At 37.6% G+C, this 27093-nt stretch overlaps 1 protein-coding gene across 2 annotated transcripts in view; it reads right to left on the bottom strand.

The window, feature by feature from the left end:
- Abp1 (Actin binding protein 1) overlaps positions 1-23656 on the bottom strand; it is a 238842-nt gene extending 215186 nt beyond the window's left edge. Inside the window, exons 1-2 of one of the 2 annotated variants that reach the window (XM_067142645.2) lie at positions 23588-23656; positions 23341-23494 (exon numbers count right to left, since the gene is read on the bottom strand). In XM_067142645.2, the coding sequence (XP_066998746.2) occupies positions 23341-23423 (83 nt within the window). In that variant the 5' untranslated portion in view covers positions 23424-23494; positions 23588-23656. Of the gene's footprint in view, positions 1-23340 lie in introns of both variants that reach the window. The other variant, XM_067142644.2, reaches the window with a different exon arrangement.
- Positions 23657-27093: the final 3437 nt, after the last annotated feature.

Here is a 27093-nt window from a genome sequence, read left to right as displayed (position 1 = left end):
GACTATTTCTCACAACTGAAGGACGCTGATAGTGAGTTATCTGAGCATGACAAAATAAATTATCTGTTAGTTTCAATGCCTCGTAGTTATGATTCAGTGGTGACAACTCTTGAAACTCAACCAAACTTAACATTAGACTTTGTGAAAAATCATCTGTTAAAAACAGAAGAAACTTCAAAATTCTATTACCAAAAGTGATCACATTTTTCTCTGCTTTCTATGTGATAAACCACGCCATAAACAATATCAGTGTAGAGAACATTCCAATTCTTCATCTAGAAACTCCTACTGAGGAAAAGGAAAGTTCACTCCCGACAGAGGAAGAGGATCTTCAAGGTCAAGAGGATATGGTCGAGCACATTCTCGTACTCCAGTTTCCACGAGCCGTGGAAATACTTCATGGAAAATGGACAGTAGGAGAAATAATTTCAACACTGAAGAAGATGGCAAAGTGAAAGTGAGTTAGGACAAAGTTTAAATTCATGAAACTTGATAATATTGAGTGTAATGTAGAGGAAAATAAGCAAGTTAATACTGATAGTGATCTTGTTTGGTGTGTGGATTCAGGTTGTTCTGATCATTTTGTGTCTGAATTAGATGCTTTTGATACCTATGGGAAATTAAGACTTCCAAAGAAGTGCAGCCAAAAATGGCATAAACATCGAGGCAATTGGTATAGGGAATATTCAAGCTAATATGTACGTAAATGGCACAATTGTTTGTTGAAATATTTAAAATGTGTATTACGTACCAGAACTCAGAAAAATCTATTGTCAGTATCAAAGTTGGAGCAGGTTGGTTGAAAAGTGATATTTCATAGGAGTAGTGTCAAAGCTTTCTTGAATAATAGATTAATACTTTCAGGACAGAAAGATGGTTCACTGTACACAGTCAAGATGAAAGTTGAAAAGTCTAATGCTAGCTATGGTAATTCTTTGAAGAATTGTAAAGTTAATGAAGAATTAGAGTTATGGCATAGAAGGTTAGGTCACTTGAATTATAAAAGTATAAGTACTTTATCAAAGAAAGATCTAGTTAATGGATTAAGTAACTTATGAGATGTTCGATTTGAAAATTATAATTGTTAGAATTGGATTCTTGGCAAGATGAATACAACCATTTAGTAGTAAAAGAGAAAAGTAAAGGAAGCCCTTAGAGCTTGTTCATACTGATGTATGTGGTCCAATTAAACCTTCAACATGGTATGGATATGAATATTTTGTTACATTTACTGATGATTTTACACATTTTGCTGCCGTATATCTATTAAGAAATAAGCATGAGGTTTATGACAAATTTGTTGAATATTATAACTATGCAAAAATCATTTCTCTAAAAATTTGTTAAAATTTAGAGCAGACAATGGTGGTGAATATATTAGTAAAAATATGAAAAGTTTATGCAGAAGTAAGGGTATAAAGCTAGAATATACAGTTCCATACAATCCAGAAATGAATCCAGTGTCAGAAAGAATGAATAGAACCTTAAAAAAAAAAAAGCTAGAAATTTACTGATTGAATCTGAGTTACCCAAAAAAATGTGGGGAGAAGCAATTTATTGTTCAACTGATTTAACATATAGAAGTCCATCTGTTTCTTGTAACAAAACTCCTAGTGATCTATGGGAAGGTAGAAAACCCAATTTCTGCAACCTTAAAGAGTTTTTGGTAGTATTGCTTTTCAGCATGTGCCTAAACAGTTCAGGAGAAAACTAGATCCAAAAAGTGAAAATCTAGTTATGGTAGGCTATGCTCCAGCTGGAAGTTGGAGGTTATAAGATGCTAAAAACAGAGAGATAGTTCTAGGTCACAGTGTGATTTTTGATGAATAAAAATTAGGGAATAAGAATGTAATAACTGTATCAGTCCAGTCTCAACATCAAAAAGTTACTGTTCAATCAGTTACAGTCAGTATTGGAAATGAAGATGAAGATTAAGTTAAAGGTAAAGCAGGTAGTTCAGATCAAACTGGAGAAGAGAAAAGTGTTAGGAGGAAACTGGTATTGCATGATGATTATGTCACAGATGTGGATAAAGTAGTTGAAGGAGCAGAAGAAGAGATGCTATTTGCATTCAATCAATCAATACTGATCTGCATTTAGGGCAGTCGCCCAGGTGGCAGATTCCCTATTTGTTGTTTTCCTAGCCTTTTCCTAAATGATTTATTTGTTCAGTCAGAGGTTGATGTCCCATCAAGTTACAGTGATGTTAAGTTTTGTAGCGATAGATTACAATGGGAAAGAGCTATTGAGGAAGAGCTACATTCACTTGAAGAAAATGATACATGGAAAGAAGTATAGAAAGCAAATGTTGAAGCGTTGGATTCTGTAAATCAGAAAAATATTGGTGTGAAAAATTTAGGGAGAAAATGGAAGAGTATTGGCTTTCATAGGTCAGAGAATGAATACTGATTTGTTAATTTTTTGTAATGATTTGGCAGAAATTAACAAACTGAAAAACTTTGTAAGCCTGAATTTTAAGATGAAGGATCTAGGATCCAATAAACTTAAATACCAAAAAATGTTAAGATGTTCAGGTTATGTATATGTAAATATGAGTAACATTGAGGGGTGAATGCTAGGGATCAATGTTCCCTCGTATTGAGGACTCTTTGAAAGGAGCTTTTACTCTGTGGTGTTGTATACTCTGTGGACTCTGTTCAGTATTTTAACTAAACATGTAGTATCATGGTTATGTTACTTCTCGCATAGCCCAATAGATAGTTCGCCTACATAATCCACAACGGTGTCAACCCCACAGGAATAAGGGAAAGACCAAGAAAAAAAATGGGTTATACTGTATCTTCTCTAATGAGGGGAACCCGCCACGTGTAACCCGATTTCCCAGAAACTCTACTGAGTGAAATAGGGGTCGAAATAAGCAAACACGTTTTGACTTATCCATAGACACTCTACCGCTTCCAAGTAAATGACTGTCGAAGTTTACAACGTGCTTTATGAGCTTTATGGCGCAGCGGCGTGACACTTTTACATCTCTCGTGTTCAATTCCCAAATTATTTATTTTTTGGTTTCATTTATCTACTTGTGTCCATTGTAATTATAACATATTAACTTACCGAGTTTATTGAAAACAGGTGTGCTTTTTTTTTTTTTTTTTACAACTGCTTTACATCGCACCAACACAGATAGGTCTTATGGCGATGATAGGATAGGAAAGGGCTAGGAGTGGGAAGGAAGCGCCAGTGGCCTTAATTACGGTAAAGTCCCAGTATTTACCTGGTGTGAAAATCATCTTCTGGGCTGCCGACAGTGGAACTCGAACCCACTATCTCCCGAATACAAGCTGATAGCTACATGTCCCAAACAGCACAACCACTTGCTTGGTGAAAGAGGTGTTTTCTGTCTGTTAATCTTCTGAGATATATCCCTCTTTAAATACATTCTTAATCATACTTTACGTCTACTGCAATCCTAAATGTCCAAGTTGAAGATGAATTGCGCGTAAGAAGTGGTATTGTGAATGACAAAATTTTCTCAAGGAACTGGAGTGTTTACGTAGACACAGGATAAGGAACGACAGTATTCATACTGGTGAAAGAGTAATTTGAAAGCTACGAAAAAAGTTAAGGATGAGAAACATGAAATTTTAGGCGACTTGATATTTTTGGGGTGTACAGACCTGGAAAGGGCGGCACTGACGATGATGTGGAGTTATTTGATAATCATCTACGTGGGAAAGGACATGGAAATGAATGTGATTGTAGTAGGTGATCTCAATTTCTCAAATGTCAACAGGGAAGGTAATGCAAATGACATCTGAATCTGAAAGTGATGGAACTAATGATATGGAAAAATATTTTTGTAAAACCAGATGAGCTCTATAAATAATCTGAAGTGATAGATGGTATAAGTGATCACAAAGCTGTTTTTGTTGTAGTTAAAAATAAATGTGATAGAAAGGAAGGGTGTAAAAGTAGGACTATTACACTGTACCATATGGTTAATAAGACAGGCAAGAGAGTTTTTAGAAAGATAATTGGTGGAAAATGGTAAATAAAAATTTAACACTCTATGGGGTGGATTTAAAACAATTGCTGAGGAATGTGAAAACAGGTGCTTGTAAGAATGGCACAGAACCACTATATTATAACAGAGAAGTAAAGAAACTAAGGAGGTGGTGCAGGTTGGAAAGAAACAGGTTTTTGTTTTCTAGTGGCTTTACGTCGCACTGACACAGATAGGTGTTATGGCGACGATGGAATAGGAAAGGCCTAAGAGTTGGAAGGAAGCAGCCGTGGCCTTAAGGTACGGCCCCAGCATTTGTAATTTTGGCCGATGCGAGCTATGCCCGCAGTTAGACCGGAAAAAGTTACAGGAACTTGCTAGCAATTTGAATCTAGCAAAGAAGTCAGCGAAGGGTGGATGGCAAGTATAATTGCAGTCATATATATATATTATATATTCTAGTGAAAAATGCAAGGGTATAGGTACTATTAGGCAGAAACAGGTTCCAAAAAAGGGGCATTCCAGAAATCATGAATGAACAAAGGGAGTGTATATGTGAGGATTTACAGAAGGCAGAAGTATTCAGTAAACAGTATGTAAAGACAGACTTACAAGGATAATGTTCAAGTAGAGGAGGTGACTAATACTAACAAAGTATTGGTATTTACCTATGATAAAGACATTTATAGTAAGATGCAAAAGTTGAAAAGCAGCCGGAATAGAAAAGATTTCTGGGGATATACTTATGGCAGTGAGTTGGGATGTATCACATCTGAAGTACTCCTTTGATTACTGGTTGTATGAAGAAGCTGTAGCAGATGAATGGAAAATTGCTCTAGTAGCCCCCGTGTATGAAGGAAAGGGGGCTTAAATAGGAGGCAGATGTTGAAATATCTTTTTTTCCCTTTGGATTAGGATGTTGCTCAGTGATATAGAAATTCATTCTGCAATATAACAATGACATGATTTTATTTTGCATTCTTTGCAATTTTGAATGATTAGTCATTATTTTAACAAAATAATTTTAGATCAATATATAGCATTTTGAAGACTTTTTAGATAATTGTAAAATAATTCTCTTAAAATTGATGCATGTGTACTTTGTCAAACTGATAAAAGTCCACAAATAACAACATAAAATATTATACAGTTTTCTTACATATGGTTAAATTTGATAAATATCTTTCATGACTAAACGAACTGACCAGCAATTGTTGCTGATTAAAAAAGGGTAAACAAAGTATTTATATCTGTGAATCTTGTGTTCCCAAGATAACTGCAGGAACACAATACAGAACTATTATGATTAGGACACAGTATTTCCAAAAGTATCTCAAGCAAAGGAATGCACAAGCCTTCTCACCCGCTTCTACAGCTAGTCATTCACCCCCGCGTACCTCAAGGCCAAGCACAAATACAACCGAGAAGGGATTACCATCTACAGTTTTATAACTTTTTGGTTCAGGATAGAATTAACCTCCCAAGCACAAGGAAAATGCCAAAAATGAAACCACCACAAATTGTATTTTTAAATCAGCTGGTGAATGAATTTGGAAAAGACATTTTTACTTTGTAAATTCTGCAATGTTAAAGGAGTGGGGAGAGGAAATTTATTGTACAGCATATTAAATGAGAAAAACATCTGAAATATGTAACGAGTGCAAATCATTATGTCCATATTATATACACTTCCAAGTAAATTAAGAGATAATTATTTCTGTAAAAACAAGAGATGTGCAGTGAAAAGAACAGGGATATATTGCTTGTGAAGCCATTGTTATACAGTCACCAGAATTCAGTTTGGTCAAATATTTTAGTAATTTTTTCCTTATAGCATTTTTCCATAAATTTAACAGCCTTTTTTGTAATTTTCAGTGATTTTTTAGGTCAACAACATCCACCCCCTCGTGACAAACATAAAGCAGATAACTACAAACCAGTTAGCTTGACATGTTGCTATTATTATTATTATTTTTTTTTTTTTTTTTTTTTTTTTGCTTTACGTCGCACCGACACAGATAGGTCTTATGGCGACGATGGGACAGGAAAAGCCTAGGAATGGGAAAGAAGCGGCTGTGGCCTTAAGGTACAGCCCCAGCATTTGCCTGGTGTGAAAATGGGAAACCACGGAAAAACATCTTCAGGGTTGCTGACAGTGGGGTTCAAACCCACTATCTCCTGGATGCGAGCTCACAGCTGCACGCCCCTAACCGGACAGCCAACTCGCCCGGTTGACATGTTGCATGTAAGCTATGGGAGAGCATTCTTTCTGATTATGTTAGGTATGTTTATAGGATTCCAGCAAGATACAACAGATATTTTAGATTAATCTCTTAACTGGGTATTATATGTGCTTGGTGTAACCTGCCCTGTGTAGTTTTTCAGCAGATTGTTGTTACACAGCAGGATAGGGAGAAAAGTTAGTAACACCATTAATATCATTCATCTGTGATACAAAAAGTAAAATAAAGGAGTTAATTTTAATGTTAGAGAAATTTTAAATCATTTTTACATTAACTGCAAGGGCATTTACCTGGTTGGAATTTGAGAGTTTGGCTCATATTTTACAGCCGAAAGTTGAAACAAATAAAAGCAAGGGGTATTTATAAATATCATATCATGCATGTGACATTCTGAACCATTCTCATTAACTGCAAGATTATTTACCTGGTTGAAATTTGAGTGTTTTGTTCATATGTTAGCACCTAAAATTAAAACAAATAAAAGAAAGGAATATTTATGAATTACACATCATGCTAATGACATTGTGAAAGATTTTACATTAACTTCACGGTCAGTTACGTCATTCACCTAACTAGAACCGCAGTGATTTGTCTGTATGAAACTGCCTGAAGCACGGTGCAGCACAAAGTGCCTTCTCACAAACAGGGCACCAGATCATGGACTCTTTCCTCTTTCCATTCTTCTAACATACTAAACATCTTCTAGAGGGTCTCTTCTTCGATGTACCCGGAACAAAATCGGGCAAGTAGCGCCCCAGCAGTCGAGAAGGTGTTGGTGATTTTGAAGGACGTCCTTTTGTCTGCTGTTCTACCACTCCTCCGGTTGAAGATAAGTCCTCTCCTAAGATCAGTTGAAATTCCAGTCTACATAGGCGTCGTCCTTTTTTCCTAATAAATTATAAACGCATTAAAACATGCCAGATCCATCAGGTAACAGAACATCTTCTGGTAATATTTCTTTAGGCATTCTTTGGCAAGTTTATAGCTGGGGACTTGGCCATCATTTTTATCCACTCTTGTTGTAATCTAGAACAAGGGATGGTTTATGGATTACTCCTTTCCTTGTCTGAACATTGCTCATGCTGTCATCATGGATTGTGCTGACTAAGGTAACATCCCTTTTGTCTTTCCATTTTATAATCATTTGCTTTTTACGAAAGGCTGCAATTGTTTCCCCCTTCTGCAGTCTGTCCCTCTTCACTGTGTCTGGGAATTCCTTTCTGTTGATTCTCATAGTTCTCACATCAGTATTTCTGCTACACAATGTGTCAACTAGTCTTGAACTAGTATACTAGTTGTCAAGATAGAGGCAATACCCTTTATCTAGAAGGTTGTGAGAAAGTTCTAGTACAATTCTGGACGAAATATTCTCACCAGGATATCCTTGACCAAACATTGTGTCCTTGCCAGTATAAACTACAAAATTTTACAGATAACCAGACCCACTTTCACACAGTTTATAGAATTTCGTGCCAAATCTGCTTCTTTTAGATGGAATAAATTGCACCCAGCCTAATCGTCCTTTCCATAGGAGGAGTGACTCATCGACACATATGTTTTGCTCAGGAGTGTATACGGAAGAAAATCTTGATTGTAGGTTATCAAGTACTGACTGAATTTTATAGAGCTTTTTGTTGTGCAGGTTAGGATCAAATTTGGAATTGTTGGATAAATGAAGGAACTTCAGGAGAAGATGAAATCTTTTCTCAGAGATAATTTTTGAAAAGTAAGGGGTTGCAATACTTTCCTGTTTTGAGAAGTACATACTGTTTTCTGGCTTATGAACTATCCCCGGCAGCATTAGAAGTCCAATTAGAGTTTTTATCTCAGTTCGATTTGTATCCAGCCAATCTCTCGCTCGTGACCGTGGTTTCAAGTTCGGATGGACTTCTAAAAACTGTTTAGCGTACACATTGGTCTGTTCGGCAATAAGCTGAAACATATCACCTATGAACTGTTCAAAATATTCCAACACATTGGATTCATCGTCAAAGTCCACATTTACACCACTAGCACCAGAAAATATGAATTTCTGACATGAAACACCATGCGGCGGGAAAGATTGAAACATGTCTAGCACTTCGCCTTCATCCAATTCGTCATGTTGTTCATCTTGTTCTTCGTTCTCATTCTCTCAACCACTTTCACTATCAGACTCACTTTCATCTGTATCAAACCACTCATCTTCGGATTACTGAAAAGATAAATCATCACAATCATTCCCTAAGTGTTGAATAATCTTGTCTTCTTCAAACTTATGCTTTGAACTAGATGCTGCCATATTTGGCCTACTGTGGACAAGTAGCACCGTACAGTTATTATAACATAAAAACAAATAAGCTACAAGAACCGTGACTTGTATTTGCTGCCATAGTGCGAGAAAAACATCAGTTAAGACGACAGTACACGAAGCAGCAAAGTAGCTCGTCATACCCAAGAGATATTTGCGGTAAAAGAAGAGTACATATATATTCGTCATGCCCATTACCCTGTAACATTCAGTATACGAATATATGTCATGCCCAGTTAAGAGGTTAAAGAGGTCAAATGGCCTGTATCACAACTGATGTATCTAAGGCTTTTGGTAGGGTAGATCATGGGAGACTAACAAAAATGAGCGAAACTGGACTAGACAGAAGAGTGACTGAATGGATGGCTGTATGTCTAGAAAATAGGACCTGGAGAATTATACAGTAAAACGTGCTCAAAGCGGAACTTGAATAAAGCAGAAACTTGTCCGCTACAGAATACTTTCTTGGTCCCGGTCTTACTTTTTTGTAATACGGAATCTCCAACGCGGAAACAGAAATGAAACATAAAAAAGAAAATCTACTTGTACAATGCGAAAAATATTAGGAACTGATGTAGTCCTACGTACGGTATTTGTGCATTTCTGGAAATGGTATGATCAATGTCACTGTTTTGACAGGCTGACGCACGTGTTTGGAAAGAGTGACAATACTGATGGTGGAACTAATGAAGTGCTTGAAAACGCATCGGCAATATCCAACTTGTGTCAAGCAACAACTTACGACACACCATATTTTCAAATCAGTTTTCTAGCAGTGAGAAAGGCCGAGAATGAGAAGACGGAAGAAAAAGGACACGAGCAAGAAGAGGAAGATCGAAACAAGATCTGAGCCCATGAGCAGGCCCACAGTGCTCTTGTGACAAAGTCATTTGCCATTACATCTAACTCTTCCACTTTTCTTGAACCAATGTATTCAGCTCAGAACTGCATTCACACACATGATTAGAAAGAAAAGGAAACAAGTTTCTTTGTTTGATCTGTGGAAGAAAGCTCAATGTTGTGAAGTACTGTATAAAGTTTTATGATGGAAATAAGTTTAAGGAGCGTATATTCAGTGATCTGAAATAGTAAAATATATTGTTGTGATAGTGCCAAAACGATATAGGCCTACTGTGTATCATTCTACTGTATATGTAATAATATAGCGCAGTAATAATAATTGTACCGGGCGGTACACCTCCACGCCGCTAATTTAAAATGTGCGCCAGTTGAAACTCCTCTGCTGGAGGAAGTCTGAACTTTATTGACGGTATTAATTTTCAAGTTTCTCAGAAGATGTCACTACGTGGAAAGTTTGGAGTTTTTGAACTGTGCCACTTTTGATGTATTTTTGTTTTACCGGTAGTAAGAAGTGTGAACTTTCTCTTCTAGAGGACACTACTGAAAAACTACAATGGTGCACCCTAGTGCGATGTGAGAGAACTGTTTTTTGGAGAAATTTTTATTTCAAAAGTTTGTTTCTTGTTAAATTTCTTTCTGTTATTGTTTAAGTTGGCTGTATACCCCTCTCTTTCCCCTTGTTTTGTATTTAACCAATCCCGAATTTCTTTAATTAATTTCTGACCAATCTGATGTATTTTCCCCCAACTTGAATATGCTGCGTATCCCTAACCAATAAAGTGATTGTGGGCGGGTGTTTTCTTCCCTAAAACGCCTCGAACTTTCCGCGAGAGTATATAAACTGCTGATTTTTGGGTTTCTGCGCCACTTCTGTTCCATCTTTCAGTGTGTAAAGTACATAGCAGGGGGCGGGAAGCGCCTCTTTCTTTGGCAGCGGTCAACAACAAGGTAATGGCCGATTAATAACTTCTTTCTTTGCTAGCTCAGCAGTTTAACTCTCGGGGCGGGTCCGAAGTTTTTCCATAATGTAACCTTCCTTAAAATGTAAAGACCTTTGGTATCTATTCTATCTTTAAACTACATATCGGGATAGAGAGTGCTTAACCCTCTCGAGCTCCCACTCATATTGTTTTGAGGTGAACTTAATTTTCTCAACCTATTCTTCTTTAACGTAATGTAAATTGTTTCCTTCTTAAGTCACCTCTTTAGTATGGGATTAGCCCTTGTATTAACGGCCTAGTGCCAAGTAGGTTTTAAACAAAGAGTATTAGGAGCGCAAGTTCGCCTCCTCTCAAATTGTTATTTTAGAAGTCATGTAATTAATCTTTTCTCACTTAATAGACCTCAGTAGGTTGGGTATTTTACCCCTGTGTCTATGTCCTGAGAGAACAACTTGAAGGTGGAGTTTGGTGTGGCCTTTCAGAGGCTTAAAGTTTGAGAGCGAGTAGCTCTTTCTTGAAAATTGAGTGTTGTATGCCTCGAGGAGGCTTTTCTGTGTAATTTGGAGCAAGTGCTTCTGATCATGAATGGGGTTTTCTGCCCCTCTGGTAAAACTTATTTTGGAGTAAGGTTGGGCTAATTGCCCTAGAAGTGTGAATTCGGGGCTCGAAGCCCAAATACTGTAAATACTGTAATTGCACCTTTTGTTGCTTTGCTACTCTGTACCTGCCGTACTTGTTATTTCTTAATTTTGAAAAGAAAATATAACCTTGTTAAATTTTACATTAACTTTGATTCCGTAGTTTGAGACCCGTTCAAGCCCGCACCTTCTTTCACCTCTACCTACCGCAAAAACACGGTAACAATAATAATTAACAAATCAATGTACTACGTACGTGAATCTGGTTAGCTGAGCTTCATGCATAGGCATATAAAGGTAAGCTCTAAATAATAATTAGGCCTACTGTTTTAAGGCAAAAAACCCAAGTTTTGTGTAATGCAGGAACTTGTCTCATTCGGAAAGAAATGTTGGTCCCTTGCGATTCTGCTATGTGAAAGTGTTACTGTAGTAGGAGAAGCATTATCTGATCATGTAATCATTAAGAGGGAAATTCCTCAATGCAGCATTACTGGACCTTTATATTTTCTTATATATATATATATATATACAAACACACACACACATGTATGATATGGAATCAGAGATATGACTTTTTGCAGATTATGTTATAATACAAGTAATAAATAAGATACAAGACTGTGACTGCAAAAAAAGACCTTGACAATGTTGAGAGATGGACAGAAGGTAATGGTATGATGGTAAATGGGATGCAAAGTCAGGCTGTGAGTTTCACAAAGAGAAAAAGTCCTCTCAGTTTTTTTTTTTTTGCTAGTTGTTTTACGTTGCACCGACACAGATAGGTCTTATGGCGACGATAGGACAGGAAAGGGCTAGGAGTGGGAAGGAAGCGGCCGTGGCGTTAAGGTACAGCCCCAGCATTTGCCTGGTGTGAAAATGGGAAACCACGGAAAACCATTTTCAGGGCTGCCGACAGTGGCCTCTCAGTTTTAATTACTGCATTGATGGGATGAAAGTTCCTCATGGGGATCATTATACAGTACCTAGGAGTTAATATATGGAATGATCTTTTCATGTGGTTTTGAAAGGATTTTGGGGTTGTAGTAAGGATGAAAAGGAGAGGGCGTGTAAGTAACCGGTAAGAACACAATTAGAATATGGTTCCAACATATGGGACCCTCACCAGGATTACTTGATTTGAGAACTGGAAAAAGTCCAAAGAAAAGCGGCTCGATTTGTTCTGGGTGATTTCGGACAAAAGGGTAGCATAACTTAAATGTTGCAAAGTTTAGGCTGGGAAGACTTGGGAGAAAGGAGACAACCTGCTCGACAAAGCAGTACATTCTGAGCTATCAGTGGAGAGATGACGTGGAATGATATTAGGAGATGAGTAAGTTTGAGTGGTGTTTTTAAAAGTAGGAAAGATCACAATAATTGACCTGCTGAGTGAAAAGGGACCCAAAGTCAGCAATGGAAATTTTACAGCAGAGCTCAACAGAAGTGTACGGGGAGTAAAAATTACATTTCTATGTTTTGACTTCTTGCAATATCCATGGTCCTTAACAAACTAAGTTACACAGCAGTTCGAGTTTCACCACTTAAAGTCATGAAAACTTTGTACAATTGGTAAGAAAATTAGTGAAAGCTGTATTTGCATTTTTCTCAAAATACAGTTTTCTTAATAGAAACAGTCAATATCTTCTGACGAATTGCACCTAGAAGCATGAACTCTTTATTTTTTTAAATGCATAGTATCTTACACCAATTTTAGAACCACAATAATCTCAAAAATGAAAAATCTGACTTTAGGTCCCTTTCTGTGCAATGGGTCATGTTGATTAAGTTGGAATTCAAGAGGTTAAATTGGGGCAAATATTTGTTTGTATAAAGTAGACTTAAGGATTGGAATAATTTACCAGGGAGGTGTTCAATAAATTTTGAAATTATTCGAAATTATTTGAGAAAAGACTAGGTAAACAACTGATGGGGAATCGGGCACCCGGGTAACTGCCCTAAATGCAGATCAGTGGTGACAATCCACTGCAACTTTATTTATTCCAACAGCTTTCCTTATTTAACCGTACGTTCAATCTCTGTCAAAGCGCTGTCCCTTTCTATCCCTCCTCCTCATCCTTGGACACCCTCCATTTCCAGGTCTGTACAAGCCAAAAATATCAAGTCGCCTAAAATTTCATGTTTCTCATCCTTAACTTTTTTCGTAGCTTTCAAATTACACTTTCACCAGTATGAATACTGCCGTTCCTTATCCTGTGTCTACGTAAACACTCCAGTTCCTTGAGAAAATTTGGTCATTCACAATACCACTTCTTACGCGCAATTCATCTTCAACCTGGACATTTGGGATTGCAGTAGACGTAAAGTATGATTAAGAATGTATTTTAAGAGGGATATATCTCAGAAGATTAACAGACAGAAAACACCTCTTTCACCAAGCAAGTGGTTGTGCGGTTTGGGTCATGTAGCTATCAGCTTGTATTCGGGAAATAGTGGGTTTGAGCTCCAATGTCGACAGCCCAGAAGATGATTTTCACACCAGGTAAATACTGGGACTTTGCTGTAATTAAGGCCACTGGCACTTCCTTCCCACTTCTAGCCCCTTCCTATCCTATCATTGCCATAAGACCTATCTGTGTTGGTGCGATGTAAAGCAGTTGTAAAAAAAAGAAAGCACACCTGTTTCCAATAAACTCGGTAAGTTAATATGTTATAATTACAATGGACATAAGTAGATAAATGAAACCAAAAAATAAATTAATTGGGAATTGAACACGAGATGTAAAAGTGTCACGCGCTTGCAGCCACGTGCCCCACCTAGTTAGAATCGGCTTAGGCGGCAGTGGACTCACTTGGGTACATTTCTTTCAAAAGATTAACTCTTCTGTGGGATTTGAGAAAAACTTTTTTCACTGATTTGTAATTAAATTGTAATTACCAGGGAACGGATTTATATGTAAATACATATCCCTTTACGAAGCTAAAATTAATTATATTTTACATTATCTTTACGAATCATAACGTGTGGAGTTGAAAAGTGGAGTATTCATTTTCCATATTTTTCCATATTTTGGAGTTTAGCACATATGTTACATATTCTTTGTCATTAAAATCAATATAGTCCATATTTTGGCTAAAAAGTGGTAAATTATATTAAATTAGCAGTCCTTTCAATATTGGAGAAATAAATTAAAAATCTATATTCAGTGGACGCCTGTCCACGTCTGGGCTGATAAAATAAGCTGATAAGCGGTGCGAAGAAAGAGACAGATTGAGCGCAGAAGTGGTGGAGATCAGCCGGTCAGTACCGTGACTAACTGAATCACATTTACAGCACTGATCAGCTGCGTTATATAACATCGACTGTGTCTGTGCCATAATTTCGTAACTAAGGAAATCTCATTCATCGACGATGTGCTAGTGGTTTCCGGATTAGTTCGTAATTCGGGCATTCCCTCTGATTGCTTTAGAAGGCCATCTAATTCACTACCAGTCATTCACAGTTTGAATTAATAATATTGAGGACTCTTTGAAAGGAGCTTTTACTCTGTGGTGTTGTATACTCTGTTGTTTACTCTGTGGACTCTGTTAGCTGTGTCCCAGTTGATCAATGTGTGTGTCAGTTTGATGTGTGTAGCAGTTGGATGGCAGTAGAAGATGTAGTAAACTGGAGTACTTGAAGAGTGGACTTGTACAGATATATAGTATGGCTTGTGATGTTGAATAAACCAGTATTTTAACTAAACATGTAGTATCATGGTTATGTTACTTTTCGCATAGCCCAATAGATAGTTCGCCTACATAATCCACAACGGTGTCAACCCCACAGGAATAAGGGAAAGACCAAGAAAAACGAGACAACAGACAAAGAAGGCAGGCTAACTGGCAACGTAATCATTGGTTTGTTAAGCGAAGATATTGTAAACGGATTCTCTTACACTCTCATGTTCTACAAAAGTGCGATAACAGAACTATAGCAAAACTTTTCAATGAGTCTATGGGTATCCTCTGGCCACAGGGCGTTAGGCCTAAGTATAATAAAGCGTTACTTTTTATTAGTGATGCCGCACTTTATATGATAAAAACTGGAGAAGCATTATGTGTTGTATATCCTAAGATGACTCATTTAACATGTGTAGCACATGCCATTCATCGTGTGGCAGAAGTGATAAGAGATGGTTACCCCATAGTAAATTTATTGATTTCCTCAGGTACCTGATTTATTCCTTGAGGTAGTACTGTGACTGATGATGCCTTCAATGAAAGGCGAAACATGTCTCATATGTAAATAAAGATAAATTACTAATGTTTAAAATTTTAATGTATTGAATAGGTGATATTATAAAATTAGCATCCTACAGAAACAAGCCTGGAAAAAATAGCTGAGAAATAGAACAACAGAATGCAACACAGAATACAGGCACTGCAAGGAGTGTTCCAAGGTGGTTCAAGAAGAAAAAAAGAAATGCTGGCAAAAATTCACTGAAACTCTGCAAGAAGATACAGCCGAAAGCAAAAAGTTCTTATTCCAGTGGGTAAAAAAGAAGAAAAACCCAGGTGAAGATGCTAACTTCATTAAAAATGAACAGGAGGAAGTGATGACACAGAAGCAGGATATATTGCAGAGGTGGGGAAAATACTTTGAACAGCTTTACAACGTGCAACATACCTCAGTTTAATGAGAAATCAAAGAAACAGATTTAGTGCAGATGGAAGATAAAGAAAACAAGGTGTCCATGGCAGAGGTTGAGTGGGCCACTAAAAGAATGAAACGAGGCAAGGCAGCTGGATTTGATGTCACCATAGAAATGATAATAGCAGTAGGAGCAGTTGGTCTACAGCGGTTGTATAGTCTCTTCAGAGTGATATGGAGAGAAAAGACTGTTCGAAAAGAGTGGACAAAAGGGGTCATTATACCAATTTTCAAAGGAGGAGACAGGAAGCAATGTGAAAATGACAGAGGAGTGACACTGATACCTCATACATCTAAGATCCTTGAAAGAATCTTGGATAAACGAATAAGAGACAGAGTAGAGGGAAATTGGCAGAACACCAGTATGGATTCAGAAGAGGCAGGTCCACATTTGACCCAATATTTACATCGCGTCAAATGATGGAAAGGTATTGGGAATATGGAAAGGCCATGGTAATAACGTTTCTAGATATTTAAAAGACATTTGACAGTGTCCCAAGGTATTTGGTACAGAAAACATTGACAGAAGCACAGATTGGGAATGAAACAATGGTAATAGCATTGTATCAAAATTGCAAAAGCTATATTAGAACCAAAGTGAGTCAAACTGAATGGTTCAGAGTTGTGACAGGCTTAAAACAGGGAAGTGTATTGTCTCCCTTAATCTTCATTATCGTCATGGATAGGATTCTACATAATATAGAAGAAGAATGGGCATACTTTAAAACAGTCATGGTGGAGTCTGCAGAAAAGACCTGTGGAAGAGTATCAGAAGGAAGAAAGATCAAGAAACGCCCCATGGTAGAATTACAGGGTAAAAGATATAGTTAAACGGAAGAAACAAGCTTGGAAAAAATAACTGAGAAACAGAACAACAGAATGCACAGAGTAAAGTCTATGCTCTTTGCTGACGACATTGTAGTTTGGGAAGTTAATGAAGAGGAAGTACAGAGACAAGCTGATTTATGGAATGAGGAGATAAGATATTTTGGACTGAAGATTAGTACTGTGAAAAGCAAGACTTTGATCATGACGAGAGGTAATAGAAAATCCAGGGGAGTGATAAAAATCGGAAATGAACCTCTTGGAAGTAGTGTAAAATTTTAAATATTTGGGCAGCATGATATAACAAGATGGAAATTTGGATGGAGAAATAGATTTAAGAATACAGCAGTCTGCAAGTTTCTACCAGTGTGTGAGAGACACTGTATGGAACAAAGATGTACCAGTGAAGAGCAAGGTTTTATACTCGTCCTATTATAAACCTATACCGACCTGTGCTTCAGCAGCCTTGACGTTGACTATGCGGAACCAAAGTAAGATACAAGCAGCTGAAATGAGGTTCTTGAGAAGCATACAGGAAAAGACAAGACGATAGAATATGAAATGAAGGAAATAAGGAGAAGCGTGGGAGTATGTAAACTTCAAGAAGAGATTGACATAGCAAAGCTAAAGTGGTTTGGACAGATGATGAGAATGCCAGGAGGGAGAATACCAAAGAGAACATTCATGGATACAGAGACTGCAAAGACGCTTAGGGGATGGCCTAGAATGAGATGGAGGAGCTCTGTTATGGACTGTACTGCAAATAGAGGAGTCGATAGCAATAAGGTAATACAAGAGGAATGGTGGAAAAATCGAGTAAGGTGGAGGGCTTTGGTACACTACCCTACCCAAATAGAATCTGGAAAAGGGAATGGATGAAAAAGACGAGAAGAAGAAGTGTCTGCCCCTACAAGCAAGGAACATTAATTCCCTCTTCAGTGATTTGGGTGAGGTAATGAAGTGTGCAACTGACAAGACAAAGTCAACGCTTATATATACACTGGATGGTTTGCAGTTCCCCGCAGTCAGTGTGTTCAGAATTCATTCCTAAATACCCTCACTTTTAGATATTATTTGAGGATCTTCCAGAGCCACTCCTCAAACAGTTCAGCAATCCTGATGTTGCCCAGTTGCGTAGAATAAGAATGTCAAACAATGAGAATAAGACATTCTAAGAATAGTGCATGTAGGAAATCATTTAAGAAATAACTGAGGAAATGATTCAAGAAATGATCGAAATGATTTAGGAAATCATTTAAGAAACGGCTAGGAAAACAATTGATAAGGAATCTGCCACCTGGACGGCTGCACTAAATACAGATCAGTAGTAGTTAACGAGCGTACAAGAATGTACAATACTCTACTCTAATGACTTTTTTTTCAGTTTTCTGGTTGTCTGAAAAGGGATATATTGTTGATCTACGACCAAAATGGTTGTTGGTTAGGGAAAGATGGAAACACATTAGTCTTATGAGAATATCATTTCATGCCCGATAAAAGTAGGGAAATAGGGGCGGTAGGCTTAAAGGGGTGGTTGTCTGGAGAAGATTCACTGTCAATTTATCTTGCATCTATGATAATAGGCCTACTTTATCTTCCCTCGTCACCTTAGTGAATCACAGACAGAAATCAACTCATAAATCCCAACCAAGGTAGTTCATTCTTTAAGGGTAGGCAAAATACAAGGCACTCTACATCATGACTATTGGCATGGTAAAGAACTCTGGAAGAATGCTCAGCATTCATTCTACAAAATCAACTCAGCCTTAAATCCCTTTCTTGCAATCTCAGATTTCTGCTTAACAAACAGGTTTTATGACAGGTAAAGGTGCACCAGAGTCAATAACAAACATAAGGCAGATAATTGAAAAATGCTGCAAGTTCTGTGTCCCTGCCTATATTTGTTTCCTTGATTATAAAAGGTCTAAATTATTAATAATAATAATAATAATAATAATAATAATAATATTATTATTTGCTTTACGTCCCACTAACTACTCTTTTACAGTTTTCGGGGAAAAGGTCTAAATTAATAGTCATAATGTAACCGTAAGGGTGGATGGTAAATGCTCAGAATTTTTCAATGTGACAAATGGCATTAGGCAAGGTTGCTTTTTTGTCACCCCAACTCTACAATATCTACGCAGGGTATGTAATGAGAAGAGCACTGGATGGCTGGGATAGAGGAATTTCAATCGGTGGTAGGAAAATCAACAATTTACGCTTCGCTGATGATATTACACTCATTACAGGTAGTGGACAAGAACTTGATGAATTGCTCTCTAAGTGAAAATCATTAGTTCGGATTTTGGTCTACAAATTAACATGAAAAAGACCAAACTAATGGTTATCAACCAAAAAGTCAAATCCCAATCCAAATGACAGGATGCCTGAAAGATCTGGAGTTGGTGAACGATTGTGTATATCTGGGCTCCATAATCAGTAACACGGGAAACTGTGATAAAGAAATAAAATGACGGATTGTCCTAGGTCGTGCCGCAATGGTTAAACTTACAAAGATCTGACAGAACTGGGCATTATCCAAAACAATGAAAATACGATTGGTGGAATTACTGGCGTTTTCTGTTTTCCTGTACGGTTGTGAGACCTGGACTGTAAAGGCTAGTGACAAGAATCGAACAGATGTCTTTGAGATGTGGTGTTGGCGGAGAATGCTCCGTATATCATATACAGAAAGAACAAATGCCTCCATTATAGGAGAACTGAGTATCACAAAACGTTTATCTTCCCGCGTTAGTGAAAGTTACCTCCAGTTCCTGGGACACATTTTGAGCAGAGAAGGAGACAATTTAGAAAAGACCATTATGTAAGGCAAAATTGAAAGCACCAGACCAAGAGGCAGAACAACAAGTACATGGTTAGACCAAGCAAAGAAGATCATCGGTCTACCTCTTCACAACATCTTAAGAAGAGCTGAAAGACCGCTCAGGATGGAAAATCTCGTTAAGGATGCAATTAGTACAATCATCATCATCATCGCCTCACTCCAGTCGCTCAGGTGTTACTAATGAAGTGAAGAAATGAAGTCACGATGCTTAGCAATGAGTAAACCGACTGCAGATGATGACTTATGCCTAAATTAACCTTTCCCTTTTCATATTTGGCACACTTTGATGATCCATCACATTCATTGGAACTTTTCACTGGGCTATATAGAAATTACCGGTACACTGCCACTATGAAGATAAGAGCTGGTGTTCCCAAATTCCTCACGTTCTAAGGGTTTTTAGGTAGGGATCTGTCCTACTTTCCCAACTGTTTAAAATCTATTCCCAAAATCTCATCAACAAAGCTCTTGAAGGATGAACAGGTGGAATCTCAATCAGTGATGAAATTATAATTTGAGATTTACCAACTTCATCACTCTCTTCACTCATTCATAGATGCTTGTAGATTGTACGCAGAAAAAGCATACAAGAAACTAATGTTAATGTATGTCAGAAGTGAAAATTAACTTCTCTTTTTTGCTTTACGTTGCACTGACACAGGCAGGTCTAATGGCGACGATGGGAAAGGAAGCGGCCGTGGCCTTCCATCTTCAGGGCTGCCGACAGTGGGGTTCAAAACCCACTATCTCCCAGATGCAAGCTCACAGCTGCGCAACCCTAACCGCACGGCCAACTCACCCGGTGAACATTAACTTGCTGACTTACTAGCAAGAGTAAAAAAAAAAAAAATTTACAAGTGTATGGACTAAACATCAATCTTAGTAAGTCCAAAGTAATAAAAATTGGCCAAGGAGCACCGATACACCTCACACAGGTAGGTTACGGGAACTGGAGGTAGTACACGATATTGTCTGGATCAACTATCTGCAACACGGGAAGTTATGAGGCAGAAAAAAAATGGCTCAGGGTAAGTTATCATGAAGAAACTCGCAAGATCTGGAGGAAGAAGAGCAAAAACGAACACAAAGATCTGTTTTGTCGAGGCACTTGTTTTCGCCATCTTCCTTTATGGTTGTAAAACATGGACACTAAAGGCCACAGAAAAACAATGCACCTGAGGTGTGGTGTTGGTGCAGAATGTTGCATGTAAAATGAACTGAAAAAAGAACAAGAACAAATATGTCAATCCTTGAGCAGCAACTTAAAATCTCCAAACGTCTTTATTCCCATGTCAACCAAAAAATTCTCGAGTTCTTCATGCATCCATGAGAAGAGATTGAGAAAATCTTGAAATGCAGCATGCAAGGAAATGTTACATGCAACTAATCTCATTATTAGACCCATATTGAACTATGCTATGATATACTAACAATTTGTTGGTTGTTTTGATCCACCTTTTCAATACAAATTACAGTTTGTGTTGCTAAGTTGTAATGTTACAACACTAATTTACCGGGACATGTTTCGCTTTTATTCACAAGCATCATCAGCCTATACAATTGCCTCAAGGTTTGTCATATTTGGATTGTTGTTACAAATTTCATTACATTGAATGTAAATCTAATTTCAGTGATAACAATATTTAAAACATAAGAATAATATACACATTAAAAATTATGACAATATGATTTACAATGTTAAAATGGAGTAACTCTTAATTCTAAAACACATTGACATCCAAAACACAGTTTTTACCATTTGAAAACTTGGCTAAAAAATGTTTGCAATGTTAAAATTGATTCAACTATAATTTGGCATTAAAATTTGAGTCATAAATATAAATATTGGATGTTAATATATAGGAGCCATAGTTTCTGAAGTGCGTTGGTTTCTAGAATACAGTAACATTTCAGTATTGAGAATTTTAGTTAAGAATTGTGCTCTCTAAATAATGTTACTTAAAAAGACTAATTTTGCATCATGCGTGATTAGAGTCATGATGATAATCTAGAATTGAAGTCTTAGGTTCGTTGGAAAATGGCTTCTAGATTTGATGAGACTTGCTGCTGCAGTTTGGCAATTTGATCAGAGGAAGTATTGACATATTTAATTCTTGTTTGTAGCGACCAGACTCTGCGTTGGAAGTTGATTGTTTTGATGTAAGTTATGGTTAAAAGGGGCTTCAATCCAAATTTTGAGTGTCTGATTATGTTTCTTTTGATTTATAGAATGGAAGAAGCATCCCTTTGTCTGCTGCTACAGAATCTTGTGGACCTTATTGCGTTACTGTGACTATTGTCTGTTGTGGTTCTACTCCTAAAGGTAGCAGCAGTCTTTATAAATACAGTATTATTTTCCTTTTAACATGTACACTCTTATTACTGTTTTCCTTTTCAATAAATTAAATGCTTTCATTTATATTACTGTGTTTCTTCATTGAACATCCAGCCTGTACAATCTGACAAGGTCCAGTCCCATACATGTTGGACTAGAAAGACTCTGGAAATAGCCTGTAGGCAGGTGAGACCACAACAAAAGCTGCAAATAGAGGATTATGGAAGGACTTCATTCACTTCATTCATTGAGGCTTGGAGATTCTACACTGAAAAGGTATAAAAGATGCTAATGTTAATGTATGTCAGCCAATAAATATGTATGTTGTTTATTAATTCTCTGTCCGACTCGTTGGCTGCACGGTCATCATACTGGCCTTCGGTTCAGAGGGTCCCGGGTTCGATTCCCGCCCGGGACGGGGATTTTAACCTTAATTGGTTCATTCCAATGGCACGGGGACTGGGTGTATGTGTTGTCTTCATCATCATTTCATCCTCATCACGACGTGCAGGTCGCCTACGGGTGTCAAATAGAAAGACTTGCACCTGGCGAGCCGAACCCGTCCTGGGATATCCCGGCACTAAAAGCCATACCGGTACGACATTTCATTAATTCTCTAAGGGGAACACCCTAGCATTTACAGTAAGCCGTAGTGACATCACGATCCACTGACTGTGACAAGATTTACCACCAGCCTGCCGCTCCAGCCTGGTGTCTGGCAGTTTAGAGCTTGAGTCAGCAAGGAATGAGACTGCTCCTAACATGGAGTATGAATGCTACTTCTGATGGGATTTCAGTAGCATTTCCTCTACTGAGTGCCCATTACCTTCCTTCACGATCTTAGCCGCCCACTGACATTGGGGGTTAGGTTATGTTCTGCTGCCTGACAATCTCTTATTCCATCCAACAGTGCTGGGAAAGTGACTTGCAAATGTCTGTACTGGAGGTGAACGAATAACGAAAAACATGTTTTGTACAAGAATATAACAAAAGCTGATTAATGAAAGATGAAAGACAGAAATTTAGTATGACTGGAAGAAACGTTACACTTACATTCATGTCACATAAACAGCAACCACATCTTTCAATCCCTTAAAGATAAATGGAGGGTGGAAGATTAAAAAATTTACAAGACAACAATATGGTAGGGCTCAATACACTTGGATCTTCCTATTTTTAAAATCTGAGAGGAACACTCATGACAGCATTGAAGTCTGGTTAAATATAGTGTACCTGAACTTTGAAGTCAATGTAGGCCTATAATCTTAACAAAAATAGCAAATTTAATTGCAAGAAGCTCTCGTACATGTAAATACAAGGTAGTAGAATTTCTGAGAGAAAACTTATTATTGAAAGAATAGGCTATAGGCTTCGTAATGTTTAAAAAAGAAACATCCAATGAATTAAAGTGGTGATTCCATAAATCTAACCAGTTGGATAAGACTGATAAAATCCACATAAATGCAACATTTTCGATCAGCAAGTTTTTTAGCAATTGCAAAATCAAGTGTGTACGCAAAGCAATCACTCTGTAAAACTTACAGGTACAGGCATCTGATTAGTCTTCGAAACAGTAAGTCCAATAACAATAGTTCCCCTAAACAGGTATCCGAAAATTATTGAAGAATGAAGAATAATTGTGTGTATTAAGTTACAAATCGAAAAATTGATCAATTTCTTCACATACAAGGGCAAAAAATAGAAAAGCCGGATCGAGTTAAATGCAGTACCGTCACAAAATACTAACCAATCTGTGTCAGTCTTGTCGTCCAGCACATCCTTCCACGCCGCTAAAAGGGATTCTTTATACTTTGAGAGATTTATTGCCATATTTCACTAATCATAATAAAACACTCATAGGCGTGTCAAAATATTCGGTAGAAATCCGAATTAAGGTACTCCTATAATGACAATACAAAATACGAGTTATTTTTAATACATTAATACCAAACTTCCAAAACAGTCTCTACTGCACGAAAACTCAAAAAAGTTACTTTTCGATCAGCATGACTCTTTTAAGTGTATTTTCAACTACAGGTAATAATATCGCTCCCCGTCGCTCCCCACAGCTCCAATCCTTTTGACACAATAAAACGCCGCCTTCTTTAACAGCATGTCTTTTACACTTGGCCAATCACGAGAGAGAATGATGAAGTGTGCCCGGGTAACCCGACAAATGAAGCGATAATCTTACATTTCAGATTAGGCCTATTTCTAATAAAATATCAGTTTAAGTTTAATAAGGATCAACGTCTCTGCAACAAATAAAAATTTAAATAAATTTTGCAATTATGGAGATCATGGAATTAAAGACACGCTTGTTGCAACAAGGCAGTGAGATCAGGGTAGCCAATAGCAAAGAGAGTCCATAACTAAAAATCGTGCTGCTTTGTGAGAGTTGTGCTTCATCTTGACAACAGTATTGTAGTTGATCCCGAGTGTGTGCAGAATTTTCGTCTGTTTTTGAAGTTGCAGGGTTTCTGATTTCTTTCTGTTTTCTCTTGTTTGGCAGTGAGGGCCAACTCGCACTTTCGGTGTTTTTGAGATGGTCTGCTAGAGTTTCAGATTGTTTTACTTGTACCTCAAATATTTGTGCTAGCTTCGTTAGTAATGTCTTACTTAGGTCGTCAATAGAAGTTTTAACATCTGCTATTTCATCTTTAATTTCCGATTTGCTCGGAATCAAGTCCAGTCTCTGAGCCAGGCTCTCAATTTTGTCCCCTGCCACTTGCCTTTTGTTAATTATCTCATGCTTGCACTTTCCACACATCCATAATAATTTGCAGTTTTTGCGTTTCAACATTTCAAATTCACCTGAGGTCATTAATGTGCACTCCTTGTGATGCCATCTTTCGCAAATCCCGTCACACTGTATAGATATGTCTTCCTCTCTTACTCTTTTGTTGCAAGTTCCGCAAGTTACCACTTCAGCGCTGCACCCTGACGTGGCCATCACTTTCGTACTATCTAAGCTATAACTTCCGTGGATTTTGTACTCCTTGCAAGTATGGCGCTTTCCTTTACTTCACGTATTCAGATGAATTACTTTTATTATTATTATCTACACTGCGGAGGATTCTTCTGTTTCACAGTCACTTCGGCAAGAGGTCCTAATCTTTGTTAACTAAAATTTGGTATGTTTCGTATATACACTGGATCAGTTTTGATATCCGGTAGGCCGTGATTTCAAATAGTAAACTTGAGTAAACCGTCACTATCGATATACTTGTTTAAATCAACAATCGCGCTCGCTCACGCAGTCTATAATGCGAGGATATTCGCACCAATTCGTACACATTTATCACGAGTAAATAATATAATGCCTAGAATTAGTTTATCCTCGTATCTACAAAACTGAAACACTCGAATAAGGTGTAATTCTCTTGTGGTTTCCAAATGATCACTTTATCAGATGAAACACACACTCAGATCGATGGATAATCACAAGTCACATTAAATTTAAATTGATATGTGCCCTATGTTTTCCAGAAAATTGAGTACGTCTCTATCACATACACCAGCCACAAATTTTTACACTGCTCTTGCACAATTATATCCCCACATTATAATTAACAGACTATATACAACACTAAACACTATGATAACACGACGGGGTACCTATTTGTGTACCAGTAGTAATTCCCTAGAATAATGACACATTTCTGTTAATTTATATATTAGTGTATATTAATACTGGTACCCTAGATAATCAGTTTATTTCTTGTTGTTAATTCTCCAGAATAATAGTAGTAATAATCCATTTCAGCTCTTAATGCATATTTTATGTTAACACTGTAGACTCTACAGCTACAGGCAGCTACCAAGAAAGCGTGGATGTATATGGGGAGGCTCCACAAAGAAACAGAGTCGGAATCTATAATAAACTTCCTCCGAACAAATGGTATCCTTGGAGATATCGAATGCGAGTCATTACAAACAAAAGGATCAAACAAGGCATTCAAAATAGGAGTGGATTTGAGATACCTTGATTCATTACAGGACAAAAACTTCTGGCCTCAGGGAATCTTAGTGCGGCCTTTTCGTTTCTCAAGAGGAAGAACCGGTGTACAGTTGCACGCGTAAAATAAGATCACACGACAAGACTAAGGCACTAAATTTGGACATTGTTCTTTGGAATGTGGAAGGTTTAAAATCTCTTTGTTCTTCCCTTCCTGATAATTTCTGGCAACAGTTTGATATAGCCATACTTACTGAGACTTTTCTACTGGAAGACATAAGTTTTCCACAGCTTTACAGCAGACACGCTCTTGCCACACCAAAGGAGCGAGGAAGGCCCGAAGGAGGAGTTAGTATACTGTATGGAGAAGGCATCGGCTCACCAAGGGAAGTTCATAAAGACGAAAATATGCTAATAATTGAGACGGACAAAATAACCATAATTGGTATCTACATTAGCCCAGCTAGAACAGCAGACGATGCAATGGAACATATAGTTAAGGCAATAACAGCGGTAAAAGATAACAGAAATGTGATTCTGGGGGGCGACATTAACTGTCGTTTAGACAAACCTGATCATAAAACTAACATTATTCTTGATTACTTACAATATGAAGGCTATAAACTGATAAATAAAGCAGAAGAAGTAACCTATATGGCTCCAAATGGTAAAAGTACTGTTGATCTTTTTTTTGTCAAAGGACGTTGCCTGACAATTCTTGATCGAGAGGTCATGGCCTCACATCCGACAGCAGTTCTTAGGAAGCATATACCTGTCGCCATTAAAGTTGAGCTAGGAAATCAAAATCCAGTAACCAAGAAGAGTCCTAATCTATGCATTACAAGGAAAGTGTGTTTGCCTGTCATAGAGGGTGGAAAAGAAGACTTGAAAAGAGTACCACAGATGATAAATGAAGGAATGATTGACGCTGCACTGGATAGTGTTCTGAACCTCATAAAGAAAGCACAAATCAGGAAGACTCCGAGGATCGCCAAACCATGGTTCGACAAGAAGTGCTACACGGCCAGACAAGATACTCTGAACCTTTTACACAAGGCACGGAAAACAGGTGGGGAATCCACATATGCTGAGTATGCAGTGAAAAGGAAAACATATAAGGAACTACTCAAACAAAAGAAGGCGCACTACCTAGAAGAAAAGGCTAAATTGCAAGCTCAAGATGCTACGAAAGACCCTTACATTGCTCTCAAACAACGAGCTACGTGCCCTTCTCCAGAATTTCCAATAGCTACATGGGAGAAACATTTCTCGGAGATCCTTAATCAGCAAAATCTCGACATAGCCCTCCCACTTCGAGAAAATCTACATTGTACAACAAGACCTATTGATCAGGAGGAAGTCAAAACTGCTATCCAGTCCATGAAAAATAAGAAGGCAGTTGGCCCAGATGGAGTTTTCAATGAAAATCTGAAAGATACCTGTGACATTCTGCTTCATACATGGACCACTCTGTTCAACGCGTGTTTGACGACAGGGAAAATACCTGAAGGTTGGAGACAGTCGCATATCAAAATGCTCTTC

The sequence above is a fragment of the Anabrus simplex genome, chromosome 3 (assembly GCF_040414725.1).
Source record: "Anabrus simplex isolate iqAnaSimp1 chromosome 3, ASM4041472v1, whole genome shotgun sequence".
Taxonomy (NCBI): domain Eukaryota; kingdom Metazoa; phylum Arthropoda; class Insecta; order Orthoptera; family Tettigoniidae; genus Anabrus; species Anabrus simplex.
The sequence above is the reverse complement of the archived record's forward strand: the minus strand, read 5'-3'. Positions and strand labels throughout refer to the sequence as shown.